At 38.7% G+C, this 17068-nt stretch overlaps 5 protein-coding genes across 9 annotated transcripts in view; 3 read left to right on the top strand and 2 right to left on the bottom strand.

Annotated features, from left to right (window-relative positions):
• Positions 1-235: 235 nt before the first annotated feature.
• Positions 236-4653, top strand: cyp21a2 (cytochrome P450, family 21, subfamily A, polypeptide 2). Its single transcript, XM_020620064.1, is given in 11 exon segments — positions 236-383; positions 584-775; positions 935-1024; positions 1123-1277; positions 1416-1511; positions 1743-1997; positions 2144-2227; positions 2421-2534; positions 2617-2783; positions 2970-3073; positions 3167-4653. Coding segments are annotated over 11 exon segments (1644 nt in total). The 5' UTR covers positions 236-250; the 3' UTR covers positions 3421-4653.
• A 1451-nt stretch (positions 4654-6104) lies between these two features.
• On the bottom strand, positions 6105-11409 carry LOC109971675 (uncharacterized). Of its 4 annotated transcripts, none has more exons than XM_020620072.1 (8): positions 11334-11409; positions 7488-7808; positions 7141-7404; positions 7018-7062; positions 6759-6923; positions 6625-6678; positions 6480-6536; positions 6105-6379 (listed from the first exon to the last, which is right to left on the bottom strand). In XM_020620072.1, the coding sequence occupies exons 2-8, from the start codon at positions 7597-7599 to the stop codon at positions 6369-6371; spliced, it is 708 nt and encodes a 235-aa protein (XP_020475728.1). In that variant the 5' UTR covers positions 7600-7808; positions 11334-11409; the 3' UTR covers positions 6105-6368. The 4 variants fall into 4 exon arrangements, with proteins under 4 accessions (XP_020475728.1, XP_020475726.1, XP_020475727.1 ...); XM_020620070.1 differs by having other exon boundaries at positions 11199-11359; XM_020620071.1 differs by having other exon boundaries at positions 11208-11359.
• Positions 9013-10620, top strand: LOC109971678 (allograft inflammatory factor 1-like). Its single transcript, XM_020620077.1, has 6 exons — positions 9013-9116; positions 9250-9311; positions 9436-9502; positions 9604-9645; positions 9797-9962; positions 10196-10620. Exons 1-6 carry the CDS (start codon positions 9101-9103, stop codon positions 10281-10283), a joined length of 441 nt encoding a protein of 146 aa, XP_020475733.1. The 5' UTR covers positions 9013-9100; the 3' UTR covers positions 10284-10620.
• Positions 10792-13159, top strand: LOC109971676 (casein kinase II subunit beta). 2 transcript variants are annotated; one of them, XM_020620073.1, is made up of 7 exons: positions 10792-10890; positions 11367-11442; positions 11921-12023; positions 12108-12223; positions 12301-12376; positions 12505-12694; positions 12963-13159. In XM_020620073.1, the coding sequence occupies exons 2-7, from the start codon at positions 11371-11373 to the stop codon at positions 13051-13053; spliced, it is 648 nt and encodes a 215-aa protein (XP_020475729.1). In that variant the 5' UTR covers positions 10792-10890; positions 11367-11370; the 3' UTR covers positions 13054-13159. The 2 variants fall into 2 exon arrangements, with proteins under 2 accessions (XP_020475729.1, XP_020475731.1); XM_020620075.1 differs by lacking the exon at positions 10792-10890 and adding an exon at positions 10918-11091.
• Positions 13160-13308: 149 nt separating this feature from the next.
• LOC109971703 (uncharacterized) overlaps positions 13309-17068 on the bottom strand; it is a 30623-nt gene continuing 26863 nt past the window's right edge. Inside the window, exons 31-34 of the mRNA XM_020620115.1 lie at positions 16772-16894; positions 16447-16566; positions 16283-16363; positions 13309-15641 (exon numbers count right to left, since the gene is read on the bottom strand). Coding sequence (XP_020475771.1) covers positions 15612-15641; positions 16283-16363; positions 16447-16566; positions 16772-16894 — 354 coding nt within the window. The 3' untranslated portion in view covers positions 13309-15611. The remainder of the gene's footprint in view (positions 15642-16282; positions 16364-16446; positions 16567-16771; positions 16895-17068) is intronic.

Raw genomic sequence — 17068 nt, 5'->3', positions numbered from 1 at the left:
ATTTCAGTTTTACAGAAACGACCAGTAAAGCCACACGTTTTTCAAGAACACGGTTTGTTGGAGTTTTTGTTCGTTATCTGACTAACTCTGGATAACAGACAGGATAGCCTGACCTAAAAAATATTTAGATGCCCTTGATCTTGGTAAAAACACCAACATCATATTGGACCAATGACTGATCAGACAGCTATAAAGAGGACAAGCAGGGAAATGATGAGCTTCTGAAATGGGACACTAAGAAGAAGACAAGATGGCAATAGAAATATCAGTGGTCACTGTGGGAGCTGTCATTCTAGTTGTGCTGCTTTTGCTGGTACTGAGTTGCATTTCTGATCACAGAGACACACATGGACAGGGAGGTCACAAGCAAAGTAAGTCTGCAGGTACGTACGTATGTCTTTGTATGTACGTATATTTGACCGTGCTAGCTGTACAGTTAGTTATTTATTGTATGATTTATGAAGTTATTCCACCCACAGACAACTAGAACACGGGTCACACTGGTGATTAATCTAAGAGATTTATATAATAATCACAATATTCTTTGTGTCTTACCTTACCAGTCTTTTCTAATTCATTCTAGGAATTCAATCTGCACTCCTGCACTGTCTCTCTCGGTTTCTTCCCCGCTCAACTTCTCCTTCCCTCCCGGGTCCTCCCAGCTTCTTCCTCATAGGCAACATGATGGAGCTGACACATGATCATCTGCCAATTCACCTGACCAATCTGGCACAACGCTATGGAGCCATTTACAGGCTTAAATGTGGAAACACAAGTAAACATTAAGATTTATTGATTTTTACTCAGTTTTACTATATGATGCTATGCTCACATATAACAGGCAAATCAACACGGAGGAAAGTGTTATTATTGTGGACAGTGCAATTCAGATGAGCACCACAACAAAAACCTGTTGTGCTCTTTTTTTTCCCAGCTATGGTTATACTGAATAGCAGTGAAGTCATAAGAGAAGCACTGGTAAAGAAATGGTCTGACTTTGCTGGAAGACCACTTTCATACACAGGTAAAAAAAATATCATTGACAGTATTAATTATTAATGTCATTAATAAAATAAAAATTAAGATATGCCCTTATAACCTCTACTGACCGACTTGTATCAGCTGATATTGTGTCAGGAGGGGGGTGCTCCATCTCTCTGGGAGACTATAACAAGGAGTGGAGAGCACAACGACGTGCGGTCCACAGCGCTTTGCAGCGTTGCTGCCGACAGTCCTTGCACAACTTGATTGAGAGACAGGCGCTGCATCTGCGAAAGGTACAGAAAATTAGAGGACCAGATTGTACACTAGCAGATACAGTGTCTTATCTAAAAACTATAAGAGCAAGTACTGTAATGTGATAGCAGAGATTTAGCAAGAACGAAAAGATAACACATGGCTTGTTCACTGTTTAGGTTCTGATTGGCTATCAGGGCAGTGCTGTAGACCTTGCAGAGGATTTCACAGTGGCAACCAGTAATGTCATCACCACTTTGGCCTTGGGAAAAGAAGTGAGTAACTTTCCTGCCACAGCTCAGTTTGTACCACTGAGTAAATAACAAGAATATCAGAGATGGATAATAAAGTGTGCTTTTCATGACCGGGCAAGGCTGCTATGTATGTTGCCCTCTTTGACGGCTTGTGCTACATACAAAATGGATATGTGTAATATGCTTTTCAATTACTGGACACAGTGTTTCATCTGTAGGATGTATTAAAACATGCAGCTCTGTGTTCTCTAGTACAACAAGAGTTCTTCAGAGCTGCAGCAGTTGCACAGCTGTTTGAATGAGATTGTTGCTCTGTGGGGCTCATCTTGGTTTAAGTGTAGTGCACAAGATAAACTAACAATAAATTAATAAACATCTTTTGAATGTGATTTCACAATTCTATCATCTGTTCTCTCAAAGAAATTGCCCAATCCTGTGTTTTCCCGTCTCTTGAAAGAGGTGGCCAAGAGAGATGAGATGATCAAAAACCATCTCAGTCGTTACAAGGTTCGTAAAAAAAAGTGCCAAAGATTTAAAGTTTGGAAAATGTGTTACTGTTAATTTTCTTTTAGGATATATTCAGAATAGCTGCTGAATCCCTGCTCTGTTATGGTCATTTTTTAAAATAATATATCACTTTGTTATCTGTGCAGTCACAAGCCAAAGAAAACAAGGACACCATCACAGGATCCCTTTTACAGGGCCTTGACAAACAGCACAACACAGAGCATGGGGTGGTGCGTACGAATAACAATGAACAACAGGGGAGATAAAAGTGGAAGCAGAGTATGAATTGGATCTGGATGTGTTTCACATATTTTCCCCGATTTAACAGAATCAAACCTTAATCTAACTTCAATTAATGCTGAATCGGGAATTTTAAATTAGTACTATGCACTAAACGACATGTCCTTGTGCGCTTGTCTCTAGCTCCTTACAGAGACTCATGTTCACATGGCCACTGTGGACCTGCTCATCGGAGCAACCGAGACCACCGCAGCCTGGCTGAGCTGGACTGTGGCCTTCCTTTTGCACAGACCAGAGGCACTTTTACAAAACTATCTTGAACAACAGACAACATATGCACACCCTGGCCTTCATCTGATTATTCCTCTCATCTCTTTAGGTGCAGACCAGAGTGTATGAGGAACTGTGCACCGTACTAGAGGGACGATACCCCAAGTACAGTGACAAACACAGGCTTCCTTTCCTGTGCTCTTTGATTAGCGAGATGCTCAGACTCAGACCAGTCGCCCCACTAGCAGTGCCACACAGAGCCATCAGAAACAGCAGGTCATCTGAGATTTTTAATCTGTATCTGGCTCCAGATCTATAACAAAAGCACTATATAATGACTCAAGCATGTTGCTATATGATATATGGCATACACAAAGACCACTGGTATGGATGTACACTACATTTGTCTTGCTCTGCTTTGGATATTTAGAGGTTAAATGTATAATCCCCATGCATGTTTAGTGTTGCAGGTTACTTCATTCCGAAGGATACTGTTATCATTCCTAATCTCTTTGGAGCTCACCATGACCCTGCAGTTTGGAGTGACCCATACAGTTTCAGACCAGGTACTGCTCTAACTCCTGGGTTAAGTGCATTCCTTTTTCTTGGTTTAGCAGATCTCAAATAAAGACATTACTCTGCAACTCTCTTTCTTTCAGAGCGCTTTCTGGAAGGAGGAGGAGGTTCGACCCATGCCCTGATCCCTTTCGGAGGGGGGGCTCGGCTCTGTCTGGGAGAGTCTGTAGCTAAAATGGAGCTATTTTTGTTTACTGCATACTTGCTGAGAGATTTCCAGTTCATTCCTCCTGAGAGTGAGGCCTCTCTGCCTGACCTGAGAGGAGTTGCTAGTGTCGTGCTCAAGGTCAAGCCCTACACAGTTATAGCGAGTCCAAGACCAATGACTAATCCCTGAACTACACAGGATTCACTGCTTACACAATCTGCATGCACATGAATGATTTTTAAAAACTTTTACATGTAAACATAATTACAGAACCTTCAAGTGTATGTTTATCATCAAGACTTCTTTCTTTTTCTTTGTATTAGAAGAGTCTGTTAACAGGTCATAACACTGACTTTATACCAGCTGCTTATTTGGTCATTGCCAAATAACGTCTAAACCCAGGTATTTATCAAAAATCTGTGGTGAGGCAAAGCAAACTCTATTGTTAGCACAGAAGCCCAGGACAAAAACCCTGAAACTTGGGGGCTGTCAGAAGGGAAGCATAAAAAAGAAAAGGAACACTGTTCATGAGGAATCAAAACCTGATCTTTGTACTGCAAACTGGAACTGGTCAACTATTAGTAATACTGCAGCAATAACAATATCTGTCATAGAGGCTGTCAGAAATAAGTGCTTGCACTTGTTGGTGAAAATGAAATGACTTCCCTTCTGTATAAAATGTTCAGTAGACCTGCAGCTTATCACTGCTGATCACTGGGTTAGAGGTGCAGCTTGTACAAGTGTTTGCATTTTAATCATTATTAGTAATGTCATGATAGATAGCAGCAATAAAAGGGGTTCACTAGGAGCTATATTACATGCACATGTGACAACCTGGTGAAAATATGTAATAAAAATACACAGTACACAGAACACCCGATGCATTAATCTGTATAGTGGCCACAGTTTGTACAGAATTGTAAGGTTAATAAATGAGCACTGGTTCATCTCGAGGGGCTGGTCTTAAAATCAGAATGAGTCGCCACAATACCATTTCCTGAAAATTTGTTTTTTGGAGACTTAAGCTATCAGAGTATTTTGCAATAAGAAAAATAATCTGCAAGAAGATGTCCTCTGAGAGATGATTTTGTTGTTTTGTTTTGCTATTCACTGCTTGGACTTCGTCTTCTTTCTCTTACATGGGCGAAAACTGGACTCCAGTCACAATTATAAAAAACAAAACAAAAAAACAAACAGTTCTCTTTTTAAGCTGGTATATATTTATTTCGGGATAAGGCTTAATAAATTAATGCACTATGATCTCACTTGCAAAATGTTCAGGTACTGTATGTAGAAGATTCAGTATAAAAATCTGAATGCTTACAATAAAAACAGTAGAAACATCCTCAGTGGTGACTGTAAACATAAACACTCTGTGTGCCAAAACAGGGCTGGAATTGTGCATCACTGCCATTCAAACATCTTTTCTCGTGTTTGTCTTCACAATTACTCTAGAGCGTGGGCCTGGAGGAGATGATCTGACTCATGACCTTATCTGCACTGAAGAATAAAAAAAAAAAAGAAAAAAAAAAAGAAGACTTCAATTTAGCTTGGTATGGAAATAGCCAAAACAGCAAGCAGACTGGTTTAGTGGCTCTCTGTTACGCATGCATCATGCTATTGCCTTTTCATCTGAATAAAACCCATACATAAGAATAAGTGCACACGTTTCTGAGTAAACTCTGGGAAAATTATAATAATTTAATTTTAATTTTTAACAGCTGCATGGTTTCTTCTAAGCCTCCTGATATTTTTAGCTGCTACAGGACTCTCTATGTGTACATGAAGAGGAAGTGCAACCAGGATACAGATACTGCATCTGGTTAAGGAACAACATGATCAAACTACAGCAATATTATAATAATGTTTTAACAGCCTCAAAAAATATGAAACATGACATGAATGACTCATGTTTTCCTACCTCTCTGCAGGAAATGAACGGTCGAGTATCAGAATGGTAAGAGGAAACACACTAGAAACCAAAATAATGGTGTTAAAATAATAACTGTGAAATGTTTTACCTTGTCGGGCTGATATAGAAGAAGCTCAGAGGATCTAACATTTACATAAATGAAGATTACACCGAGTATGTGAGGATGAAAAGAAGGGAATTGATGCCGAAGTTAAAGGAGGCCAGGGCGAGGGGAGACATCGCGTTCCTGAGGTATGATCGACTAGTGACCAGACCTCGGAACCAGGTCCCAGGACCTAGAACCAGCTCGCCCAGGATGCCAGGACAGAGAGATGAAGAGGTCACTGGACCCTCTCATGTCTGAAGAGTCACGCAGATATATTGATATCTGCAACGGCAGATGAGTGTGGAAACTATCAACAACAAGTATGACCAATGTAGTGAATGAGGCAAGTGGATTGTTACAGAAGTTAATAGATTTTGAGGGACTGGAGCTGGAACTGAACACTACTGGAAATTCCTAAAGTCATTATCACGAACCGGACGAAGACTTTGACCCTGAAATAAATTTTTATAAGAACTCTGAAAAAATCTGCAAGTATTACACGGATGAGCGGTTTAACAGCAATGTCAAGACTGAGAACAAGCTATCATTAATTAGTGACTCTCGTATTCTTCAGCTCTTCACACTCATGTTTATGAGGTCATTTATGATGTATATAATGTAAATAATGAGGAACTACACCTGCAACAACTACTGCCACAAACCAGTTTCTATGACTTATTCCAATGCCTGCTGTTAACTAGAACTAAATAAAAAATATTCTGTTTCCATTTTAACCTTCATTTTAAACACCAATAGGCCTACAAAATTGGTTCTCCACAGTCAGTTTTTAAAAGAGAATATTTTTTATTCATGTATTTTTTAAATCTTGTAACAGACAGACAAATAAATCAGGCATATGACTACATCTTATGATCAATTAACACATCTGTTAACAATGTCTGTTTAATTTAAAATAATAGAGCTGATTAGATATGTGAATACAAACTGAGTAATAAGGCCACAGTCATGCTTTCTCTCAAGACAAACACTTAACAGTTTAGTAGATGTCACATATTTTTGCATAATGCATAAACATAAGCAGGAAATCCAGAGGAGACAGTAAAGTAGTTTTATTTCACATGGAAAATCATCTTCTTTGTCTTGATTGGTCTAAAAATACTAATATCTGACTGTAAAAAAGAAGAGAAAATATGAATTGGCTATTTCAATATGGTGAGAATTAATGTATGATTTTATAATAGTTAATTTCATAATCGTTGCTTTACTTACAAGTACTAATGCTGCCATCATCTTGGTACAGGGTATTGTTTCTGCGAGTTAAAAAATCTGTGAGATGAAGATTAAAAAGTTGTCAGTGCAGTGGTGAATCCTGGCTGGACTAAAAGAAGTAATGAGAGAATAACATAGTGCTCACCCTCTGATAGTACACCATCCACAGTCTCGTAACCATCAAACAACTGCACAACACCTGATTAATAACCAGAAAATATGGGGCTATAATTCACCACACTAGGTTAGTATCATAACTGAAAAAGCTTCAAGACAAACCTGCTGGGTCCCTCTGGGTTTGCTGCCTGACTCTGTGTGTGTTACATCTGCAGTAAATGAACAGTCCTGTAAGCACAGCGACTATTAGAGTCCCCAAAACGACCGAGACCACAGTTGTGATAAATGCGCCACTGGGTCCCACTACATTCTCAGTGGTTGTCAGCACTGAGGAAGACAGAAAGCAAATTTAAGAAACACCCCTATTAACAGATTACTGATGCAACTGAACAAATACAGAAAATATTAAAAATAAACACACCTTGCTGAGTTTGTGTTCCGGTAGTGGTGGGTTTGACACTTTCCACTTTACAGAAATAGGAAAAGAACATAACAGTTATATATATATACACACACATATACACACACACACAGTTACAATCAACTTGGACAAGTAGATTGATGTCAAAGCAGTGCTGAGTTTGCTCGAGCATGTACATACATCTGTACCAGCCGCTGTCACTGACATTCACTGAATGGATGGCCAGTAACGTGTCATTCATTTTAAACATTGTAGAGGTGATAGACACAGGGTTGCCTCCTTTCAGCATTGCCCAGGAGATGTTTTGTGCTGCCATTATCTGCACTGGGCAGTTCAGTTCAACTAAGGTGCCAGGTGCTGCCTTCACTCCTTGGATGGTTTTGCAATCTGAAAGGCAGGGGATTAAAAATGATGTGATACATGAGCCAGATTAATTTGTACAATAAGGACAAGAAAATGTGTCATCTTACCTTTGACTTTCAAAGATATATTATGTACCACAGTACAGTCCCATCCTTGATAGATTTCACAGCCATACAGTCCTTCATCACATTTTTGTGGCTTTGTCATAGAGAGACACATCTTTCCATCCTCATCAACTCCCCATTTTACATGATTACCATTCTGGAGTTTTTTAGGCCAGGCAAAGATAACCTTCTCCTCAGTACCATCTGTAGCATATTTTATCAATCTGACTCTGTAGCAGCTATTTGGATCGATTTCAGTAGAATTAAAACAACGGAGAACTGCATCTTCTTCTTGAGAAGCAGATACACTCTCTGGAGAGTTGCCTTCAAAATAATGACAAAAAAAAATTATAAACAGTGTACAAAACACACACTGTGCATTGTGTTTGCTGTTTAGCTAGTGCACACTAAAGCATTTGAACTGTAAGGCTAATAAATCAAGATTGCATCACATACTAAGCAGGTATTTTGTGTATAACTGTACAGTCACAGTTGGTATATACCAAAATGTTACTGACTGTAAAAGTGTAAAATACATTTATGACATTCAGTAATTCAAATTAAATAAGAAATGATCCGGTGACCTACTCACCTCTGCATTCTGATATGACTATTAACAGAGCTAACAGAACCTGTGGATACAAATGTGCCATTTTCTGTGCAATATAGCGAGTACAGAGGCAAATGACTTGTCTTGTCACATTTTTTTGTCTACACCTATTTTCAGTTCTCTAGAAGTCTCAACTTGAAACTACCTTCACAGAGACATGCTTTTTCTACTTGTTTATGTGGCTAATAGTGCCACCAAAAGGAAAAAACAAAGCATTACATGAAGGTGACCACTGCACAGACAGTATGAATACAGGAAGTCCTCATGTTATTTATTGTGCTCACATTTAAATGCAAGTGGGGATTACAATTGAGTAGCCTTTCTCATCCCTCACTTCTACCACTGAGGTGCCCTTGAGCAAGGCATCTAACTCCCATGTGACCCAGTGGAGCTGCTCATTGGCCAGAAGGTCAGACTGGTTGTACTGGGAAGCATACAGGTGTGAATGTGTGTAACTGTGTGAGTGTGACTGGGGCACTACTGAAAAAGTGAACATTATTCTCTGTGAGATTTCTATAGATAGATTTGCAATGTTTGTTTAAACATACTTCATGACCAAAAGACTTCTGCAGAGTAACAGTGTATTTGTCTGTTTCCAAAAGACACAGTTCTGCTTGTTGCATAATTCTTCCTTCCGTATTTAACATGCCTACACATTTTTGAGCTGATAAAGATACACCACTTTTTCCACATAGACTCTGTAAGGGTTTATGAAGTTGAATGAGCCAATCTTGGCTATTATACAGCAGATCTCCTATATGCAAACCTCTCTTATTGAGCAATACAAGTGTGATTTTTCCTGCCCTTATCTGGTGAAATTCAGACTTCAGTGAAAATTATGATTTGCCTCCTTCAGTTGACCTCTATTTGCTGGAGTTTTAAATACCATAGCGGAACCTCACCAATGCTAACTGAAACTTCACACTTCCTCATGTGGCTCGATTTAGAGAAACACTAACACAACTTCTTACACTGAGTGGAGGTTTAACAGCTCCTGTGCACAGAAATGGACCGTGTTCAAGGTTAGATTGCTTCTTTTCTCCTATGTCTGTTTGACATTTTTCTATTTTCATATTGTCTTACAACTAATTTAACCAGTGTTGTTAATGAAATTGATCTGTAATACTCTGTGTACTGGCCGTTGCCTTCGCACAGGGGGTAAAGCATTTGGGCTTCTCAAGTCTCAACAAGAAGAAAAACTAGACTCTATCAATCAGGTGAGTTGATCTGATAATTGACATCTTTAGGCAAAGTCATCAGGTTACAATAGAGTTATCATAACACCAGTGTGATACTAATAATATGGCTGATTTATTTATCATTTCTTTATCACGCCCCTAGGCTTTTCTCTCAGACCCTCAGTATGCAGATGAGGAAGACCTTGCTTTAAAGCTCGAAATGTTTAAAAGTGAGCAATGAAAGGCTAACCATGACTTCTCTGTGACCTGTTTTATTATTTAGTGCAATGCCATGACTTTTGGAATAAGATTATATTTGCTTGTATTGTAGAGAAATACATGGAGTTTGACCTCAATGACAAAGGAGATATAGGTAAAACTGCACTGCTCTTATAGCTCTGAAATATTTTTAGAGCTCTGCACTGAGAAACTGCTGCTGTCAGTAGAAATTCATAACAAAAATCTCTTCATAGATTATTGGATATGAGCACTTATTTACTTTCTTTAAACTATCAACTTTACAGATATGATGGGGTTAAAACAAATGCTGGAAAAACTTGGATTGGCCAAGACACATTTAGAGCTGAAAAAGATCATGTCAGAGGTGGTTGGAGATGCATCGAGTGAAATTATCAGCTACAAAGACTTCCTGAATATGATGCTGGGAAAACGAAATGCAATACTAAAACTGTGAGTCTGAAATACTGAGAAATTCAGAGGCTTTAATCAACTTTTGGTTCAGTCTCAATATTTAGAATCTGATCAACAAAATTCCTGACTACAACTACTGACTTTATGTACCAAAAATAAATTCCTAATAAGTGTGATCATTGTTTATTTAAAAGAAATTGTAATGTCTGAATTTGTCTAAAATCTGGAGTAATGTCTTGTAAAACAGCTGACATGTGTTTTTCTTATTTAAGGATCTTGATGTTTGAAGGCATGGGAAAGGAACAAGAGCAGAAAGATGCTGGACCACCTCGTCGCAAAACCCTTTCAGACCTGCCCTGATGAAGCATGCCATCCCAGCTAGCAATGTGGCATTATGACTTTTTATGGATTTAAACAATGCCTAATCAGTTTAAGGTTCGTTAATCATATTGTAAAATGTGTCATTTGGATGAAGTCATTTTTAGTAATTTGAAGTAAATGTATAAAAAAATGTTTGGGCATTGTCTTGTGATTATGACCACAGTAAGGATTTCCACATTACAGGCAATTAAATTATTTATAAATGTTACAGTAGCATAGAGTACTGAGGCTACTCTGTATGCTGCTGCTTCAGGTACTTAGTCAAATGCAAAGCATCACCTCATGACGAATTAATAGTAATTTTATCTAGATCAAAGGTAAAAAACAAAACAAAACCATTAATATATAACATATTTAAATAAACACCTACACAATCAATCAATCAATCACAAATTCTAAATTAATGTAGTTTTGTTGTAAATTCACTAAAAGTTAGTGTTTATGAAATTTCTTTCTAAAATGGGAACATTAATGCACACTTCCTCTTTATTTTGAAAAATCTGGATGACCGGAAGAACTAATTGTCACCCAGGAAGCGAAGACAAATTAGCCAAGCTTACAAGTTAATGTGTTAATATACAGAAAGGTGAGTAAAATGGACTTTCTATAATCCATCGTATATATTAAGGAGACAGTTCCTCTAAATACATATTAATTAGTTTCGGCACTATTTGTGCTAACTAGCTATACGTGTTAACGCTAATGAACGCTAGCAATCTAGCCAGCATGCAACGTTAGCTAACCGAAGAGCTAATGTAAGATAAGGATAATCACCTTTGTTGGCCAAGTATGTTACACACAAGGAATTTGTTTCCGGTACAGAACCGATAGTAGGTAGTACATTAGAGACGTGAATTGAAGATTATAGGGGCTACAATAAAATCACACATTTACCTTAAGTACCTCAAATAGCGGCTTCAGTTTGTTGCATTTATGGTGGAATAAAATGCGTTGTAGAGTTTAACGTTACCTCCCCAGAATTAGCTAGGTTTTAGTTGTTAGACAAACAGTGTGGGTTTAAAATAAAACCTGGTCCACTGCAGCTCTGTTATGATTTGTCAGGAAAATGAGCAGCTCCGAGGAGGTGTCCTGGATATCCTGGTTTTGTGGACTGAGAGGGAATGAGTTCTTCTGTGAGGTCAGTACCCCGGGTTATTTTTACTTTTAAGTCGGTATGAACTATTGGAACCTTGACATACATGTACCGCTAATTTACATTTCCAGACAGCTCTTCGGGCTGCGGAACGCTCACTGACACCTCCAGCACAAACCTATTCACTCCGTACATTAAGACTTGCAGCTGAGAGCTGTCTGTTCCACATGAGGCCTTTTCACTCAAAAAGCTCCTTAGGGAGAAATAAACAAAACTATTTGCAGTTGCGTGGTCATTTTGGTATCTGTGTGTAACACTGGTTTGTCTGATAGGTGTTATCACTCATACAATCCAGTTCTAATTTGAACTCCCTTTTTCTTTGTTGGTAGCATCCAACCTTAATCTTATCCAATTGTAATCTTATTAAGATCTTAGGTAATACTTCCACTACAGAGTGCTGTAGCAATGTGCTGCTGCAAAAGCAATTAATAGCCATTTGTTGTGGTCTGCTGCTGTGTTACAGGTTGATGAGGACTACATCCAGGACAAGTTTAACCTGACAGGTTTGAATGAGCAGGTGCCTCACTACCGCCAGGCTCTGGACATGATTCTTGACCTGGAGCCAGGTGAGAATATCAAGGTAGCAAATATGAAGTTAAACAAAGCAGAATCAAGGCTTAAACCGAACCTAATTCACTTTAATTTTACAGATGAAGAACTCGAAGATAACCCCAACCAGAGTGACCTGATAGAGCAGGCAGCAGAGATGCTCTATGGGCTTATACATGCACGTTACATCCTCACAAACAGAGGCATTGCGCAGATGGTAGGATGCTACTTACATTGTACATTGGTAGTGTGGAAAAAATAAGCGGTGATTTCTAAATTTATTGTTCTTCATAGTTGGAAAAATATCAACAAGGGGACTTTGGTTATTGCCCTCGAGTCTATTGTGAGAATCAGCCAATGCTTCCTATTGGTAAGTCTCACTTTTGTGTACCTTCACATTAAACATATTCTCCCTTATGCAAGAATCATGCTGCACCTTTAATCCTTTGTCATTGGCTGTAAGACATACTTAAATATCATCTGTGTTGTCTGATGTAGGTTTGTCAGATATCCCAGGAGAAGCTATGGTGAAGCTTTACTGCCCAAAATGCATGGACGTATACACCCCTAAATCCTCTAGACACCACCACACAGATGGAGCCTATTTTGGAACAGGGTTCCCCCACATGCTGTTCATGGTGCACCCAGAGTATCGTCCAAAGCGACCAGCCAACCAGTTTGTGCCGAGGTTTGTTTGACACCTTCTGACTTGGTATTTATTCTTAGCAATAATGTTGACTAGGATTAATTAACACATGAAATACTTCATCAGGGTAAAGCAGTGACAGGGGACCAAAAGGTGACCTCAGTAGGGTTTGGCATCATGTGTTCCTTGGTGCATTTTTATTAATTTTGTTGGCACTGAGCAAAAGTTGTCCCGTGGCACCAAATTTCAAAAGCAACTAAGTACAGAAAGGCAGTCTACATGAGTGAATTTTCCCCCCTTTCTTTTTTAGGCTCTATGGTTTCAAAATTCACCCCATGGCCTATCAACTCCAACTTCAGGCTGCATCAAGTTTCAAGAGCCCAGTCAAGTCAATTCGCTAGAACTCAACTTTGATGAAGACCCTGGACTCAAAGACTTTGTTGTTTACTACTTGTTTGAATCATTGGATTATGAATTCCCAATAAATGCCTGTACAGTTCTCACCAACACTTTGATTCAGCCATCATCTCTCATTTAGCAAAACACTTGCAGCTCAGCAAGTTAGTTTAGTCTGTGCTTAACATGCTATTCCCAAAGTGTCAGTCTCCTAATACAGTGTTTATTCTCAATATCAAACCATCATTTCACATTGTTTGTTTTTTTTACACAGAAAAGTGGCTTTAACACAGTAATGGTGAAGGCTCCAGCGTACTTTATGGCTTAATTGCAGGTGATTGAATGTAACCTGAAGTCTTGTCACCAGCCCCTGATAGGTTTGCCCTAGGGATGCAGTCCTTAATCAAAGTTAACATTATATTTCATCAGATCATATTAAGTTGTGCTGTAGAATGGATGCTGAATATTTTTTCTTAAGATGTGGGATTTTAATTTGAAAACAGCAATATCTGTAAATGCGTTCAGCTATTTTTAGGAAACGATACCAAGTTAGAGGCAGAAAGTTAAGACCTTACCTTAAAATGGACCTATTCTTCATTTCGTTTTCATTATTACACTTGATTTTCTTTGGCTATGTTTCTGCAGACAACTAACGTACTGCTGATATTTCTGTATTTGAACTTTAATCATGTTTACATTATGGTTTTGTGCTCTAGCCAGAAGTGACATTCTTTCCTCTCAAGAGTTTTGTGTAGATTGAACATCTGTTATGGAACAAGTGAATGCCATTAAATATTTATTTCTTACAAAGATCTCTTTTATACTTGAAGTTGTATGTTTCACATACAGGCAGACCACCAAAATGCAAAATAATGCACATTTTATTTTTTCATAAAAAGACAAGTCACAAAGCAATGTTTTCCACCGTCTAAAAACTATTTTGTTCTTCATGGAGAGGTTGCTGTCGTCGTCCATGTAGCTACAATACCAATGGCTTTTTTTTAGGTTAAAAGGAAGGTTTGCTAACAAACACTATCTAAAAGGGATTCATATATTCATATATTTGAAGTGGCTTTTCCTCTATGAAATATAGCTGGTAAGAGCAATCTACTTAGACTATATGGCTAAAGGCTTTACAGACGTGGTTTCTAATGAATGCAATAGTCAACATTGTTACATCTCTAATGGAAGCCTGGACATCAACTTGTACTGAAACACCATAGTACATCAAATCACATCAAAGGGTTCCTACTTTACAAATAAATTACTGTATAGTAGAACATGTAAAAAAAGACAACTTGTGTTCCTATGAGAGAAAAGCCACATGTAGTGGGGCAGCTGCCTTCACCACTTAAACATGTGGTTACTGAGACAACCTTTTTAAATTCACACACCTCACCTGGCTGAACATAAAGGTACATTTAAATTAGGGGTGGATATACATATATGGACTTTCCTCATACAATCATGTGGAGGTCTGTAGTCTTACAACGAATACCAAAACCTGAGATAAACAGACCAAACAAAGCTTGTAAAACTTACATATTGAAAGCAATTATGACTTCTTTGCTACTGAACAAAACATAGGGCAGAAGGAAGCACTCCGTTGTTATATGTAACTTGTGAATGGTCTGATAAACTTGGTGGACTACAAGAGGAAACAAGTAAGAATGATTCAAGGTGTCATGCAAGACAATAAGCAGCTCCCACACAGACTTAAAAACTGCGTAAAGAGCTAAATTTGATCAGCAGATGGGTATGAATAACTTAAAAACTTCCAATTTGTACAAATACTATAAAAGCATTAATTCTATAAAATAGAGTAGTATTTCAAAATAGATAAATTTTTAATTCAAACTTTACAATAACGTGTAGGCTACTGGTTCTTGGCTGGTTGGAAAAGAAATGTTTTAGGTTTTTGTTTTTGTACCTGAGCAGTGAACAAAGCCAAACAAAACTGTCCGAATCTGAGCACAGATCTTTGTTCACATATTGATGTGAGGTATGCAATTTCATTTCACATAATACCTCTCCTGAATTAACCAGAGAAGTAAACAACAAAGAGTTCCCTTGAATGTAATCTTAACCTTCCCCAAGCAGCACCAAGGGAATAAAGGCTGATAACACTGTCTAAACTAGAATGGAAAAGGTGCATTTTTAATAAAATTAACATTTGTAAAAACCACTAGGAAAATAAAAGTCTTTAAAAGCAAACATAACAGATCACTCAACTGAAAATATAGCATTTAAACCAATAAATGTGTATTCATTAAACCTTTAGAAAACCAGGATGATATACTGTAAGCATTTATAGAAAACTCACACACTGTGCAGCCCTCCTCTAATCTAGACAGCTCAACTACAGAAAAAAAAGATCAACTCTGTTATCAATAACTTTAGGTGCAGATGTATGACATATGTGTATATATATATATATATATATATATGTGTGTGTGTGTGTGTGTGTGTGTATACACAGGGCTGGTGTGTGTTGAGCGCTGCACTCGTACGAAGGGATGTCAGAAGTGAAGAGGTACAGGAATGAATGAAGGTTGTGTTTCAGTTACAATGCTGATGCTCCGCCATGTTTCTCCTGGAAGACAGACATTATGGGCACTTGTATCAGTCTTAACTGGTAACATCAAAACAGTCATCACCACCTTCATCATCACCAGCATTTAACAGGACAGTCAGGCACTGAGAAATACAGGGCGCTTTGACTTGCAATTAGATGAGAAGACTGAGACCGCTTTTGCTTATGACCTTTAACTATGAAGCTACAGCTAGAAGCAGATTAGCTTAGCATAGCCCCCAAGAGTAACTGGGTACATCTCATGTGTCTTTTAACATTGCTCCTATGTCCTCTTTTGGATCGGAAGTCGTTTCGGTCGACAGAGGACACAAGATGTTCCAGGTCTCTTATATCAGCTCTGAGGCGGGTGCTGGAGGAGCCATGACTGAGGATACATGAGACCATCCATCGCTGAAGTTTTTTTGTGAACTGACACGACCCTTTATCAGAATTCAGTTGGTGACAGGACACAAGGATCTCAGGAAAGGACTTCTCATCTCATACATGTTGTTTACAGTCTTCATGCTAAACTAAGCTAACTGTGTCTTGGCTATAGCATCACATTTAACAGATATGTGCATTTAATTCTTTAAAAGAATGAATAAATGGATTTCCTATGTTCTGCCCAGTACTGTTTTGTGTCAGGTGCAGAGGGTTTGTACCTTAGCTTGGTCAATGTCAGAATCTGCAGTTATGACAATTCTCTTTTCCACACGGGTTTGTGAAGATCCACTTTTTACTACCTGGTAGAGGGAAGAAAAAAGGTAACTGACAAGTAAAAAGGTAACAGAGCCAAATACCAAACACACAAACACACACTGCTGACCTTTGAAATGTGAGTGGTAGTGGTGGTAAATGTGGTGCCACTGGCAGTCTCTGAGGTAAAGGTGCTGGAGCTGGACGATGTTGTGCCATCTTTGATCTCGTCAGTCCCATCAACTGCCACCTGAAAAAAGGATCCAAATTGATACATTTAAGAATAATGTCAGATTATGTGACCCTGAACCTCAGCAATGGAAGGTGCTGTGCTGCCTCATGTTGATTTTGGAGCCTGATCCTCCAGACCTGCTGTACTGTCAGTTCGTGTTGCCACCTCCTCCATGCAATATAGCCGTGATAGATCTGGGATGAGCAGGTGCTGGAGCCCCTACCTTTGAAGATTCATAGGTGAAGGTCTTGGTCGGGACGATGGGGACCTCTGTGGTGGAGATGCCACTAGATAAGAAGTTGGAGACAGCTGTGATGGTGACTGTCTGGGTCTGCACCAGAGGGGGCTGTGGATGGGAGCATAGCCCCATGAGTGGCTAACCACACACTTTGCGCCTCACAGGTTACTACTGTATTTCACACCATGCATTCCCTTCTAAGTCTGAACTGATGTGCACTGCAACAGACTTTTCTTGTCACCAAATCAGTTTCTATTATGATTTTGGAAACAGAATCATGTG

This window comes from Monopterus albus, unplaced genomic scaffold (genome assembly GCF_001952655.1).
Source record: "Monopterus albus unplaced genomic scaffold, M_albus_1.0 scaffold232.1, whole genome shotgun sequence".
Classification (NCBI taxonomy): Eukaryota; Metazoa; Chordata; class Actinopteri; order Synbranchiformes; family Synbranchidae; genus Monopterus; species Monopterus albus.
Note: the sequence above shows the minus strand (reverse complement) of the source record. Positions and strands in the feature narration are given on the sequence as shown.

Excerpts from the sequence above, each read along its gene's own strand:
- LOC109971675 (XM_020620069.1), bottom strand. The coding sequence starts at position 8,137 with ATGGCACATTTGTATCCACAGGTTCTGTTAGCTCTGTTAATAGTCATA. Across the intron at positions 7,809-8,076 it reads AGTCATATCAGAATGCAGAG|GCAACTCTCCAGAGAGTGTA; the intron begins GTGAGTAGGTCA and ends ATTATTTTGAAG. Across the intron at positions 7,063-7,140 it reads CATCAATCTACTTGTCCAAG|TGGAAAGTGTCAAACCCACC; the intron begins TTGATTGTAACT and ends ATTTCTGTAAAG.
- LOC109971678 (XM_020620077.1), top strand. Across the intron at positions 9,503-9,603 it reads AAAGCTCGAAATGTTTAAAA|AGAAATACATGGAGTTTGAC; the intron begins GTGAGCAATGAA and ends CTTGTATTGTAG. Across the intron at positions 9,963-10,195 it reads CGAAATGCAATACTAAAACT|GATCTTGATGTTTGAAGGCA; the intron begins GTGAGTCTGAAA and ends TTCTTATTTAAG.
- LOC109971676 (XM_020620073.1), top strand. The coding sequence starts at position 11,371 with ATGAGCAGCTCCGAGGAGGTGTCCTGGATATCCTGGTTTTGTGGACTG. Across the intron at positions 11,443-11,920 it reads GGAATGAGTTCTTCTGTGAG|GTTGATGAGGACTACATCCA; the intron begins GTCAGTACCCCG and ends GCTGTGTTACAG. Across the intron at positions 12,377-12,504 it reads TCAGCCAATGCTTCCTATTG|GTTTGTCAGATATCCCAGGA; the intron begins GTAAGTCTCACT and ends TGTCTGATGTAG.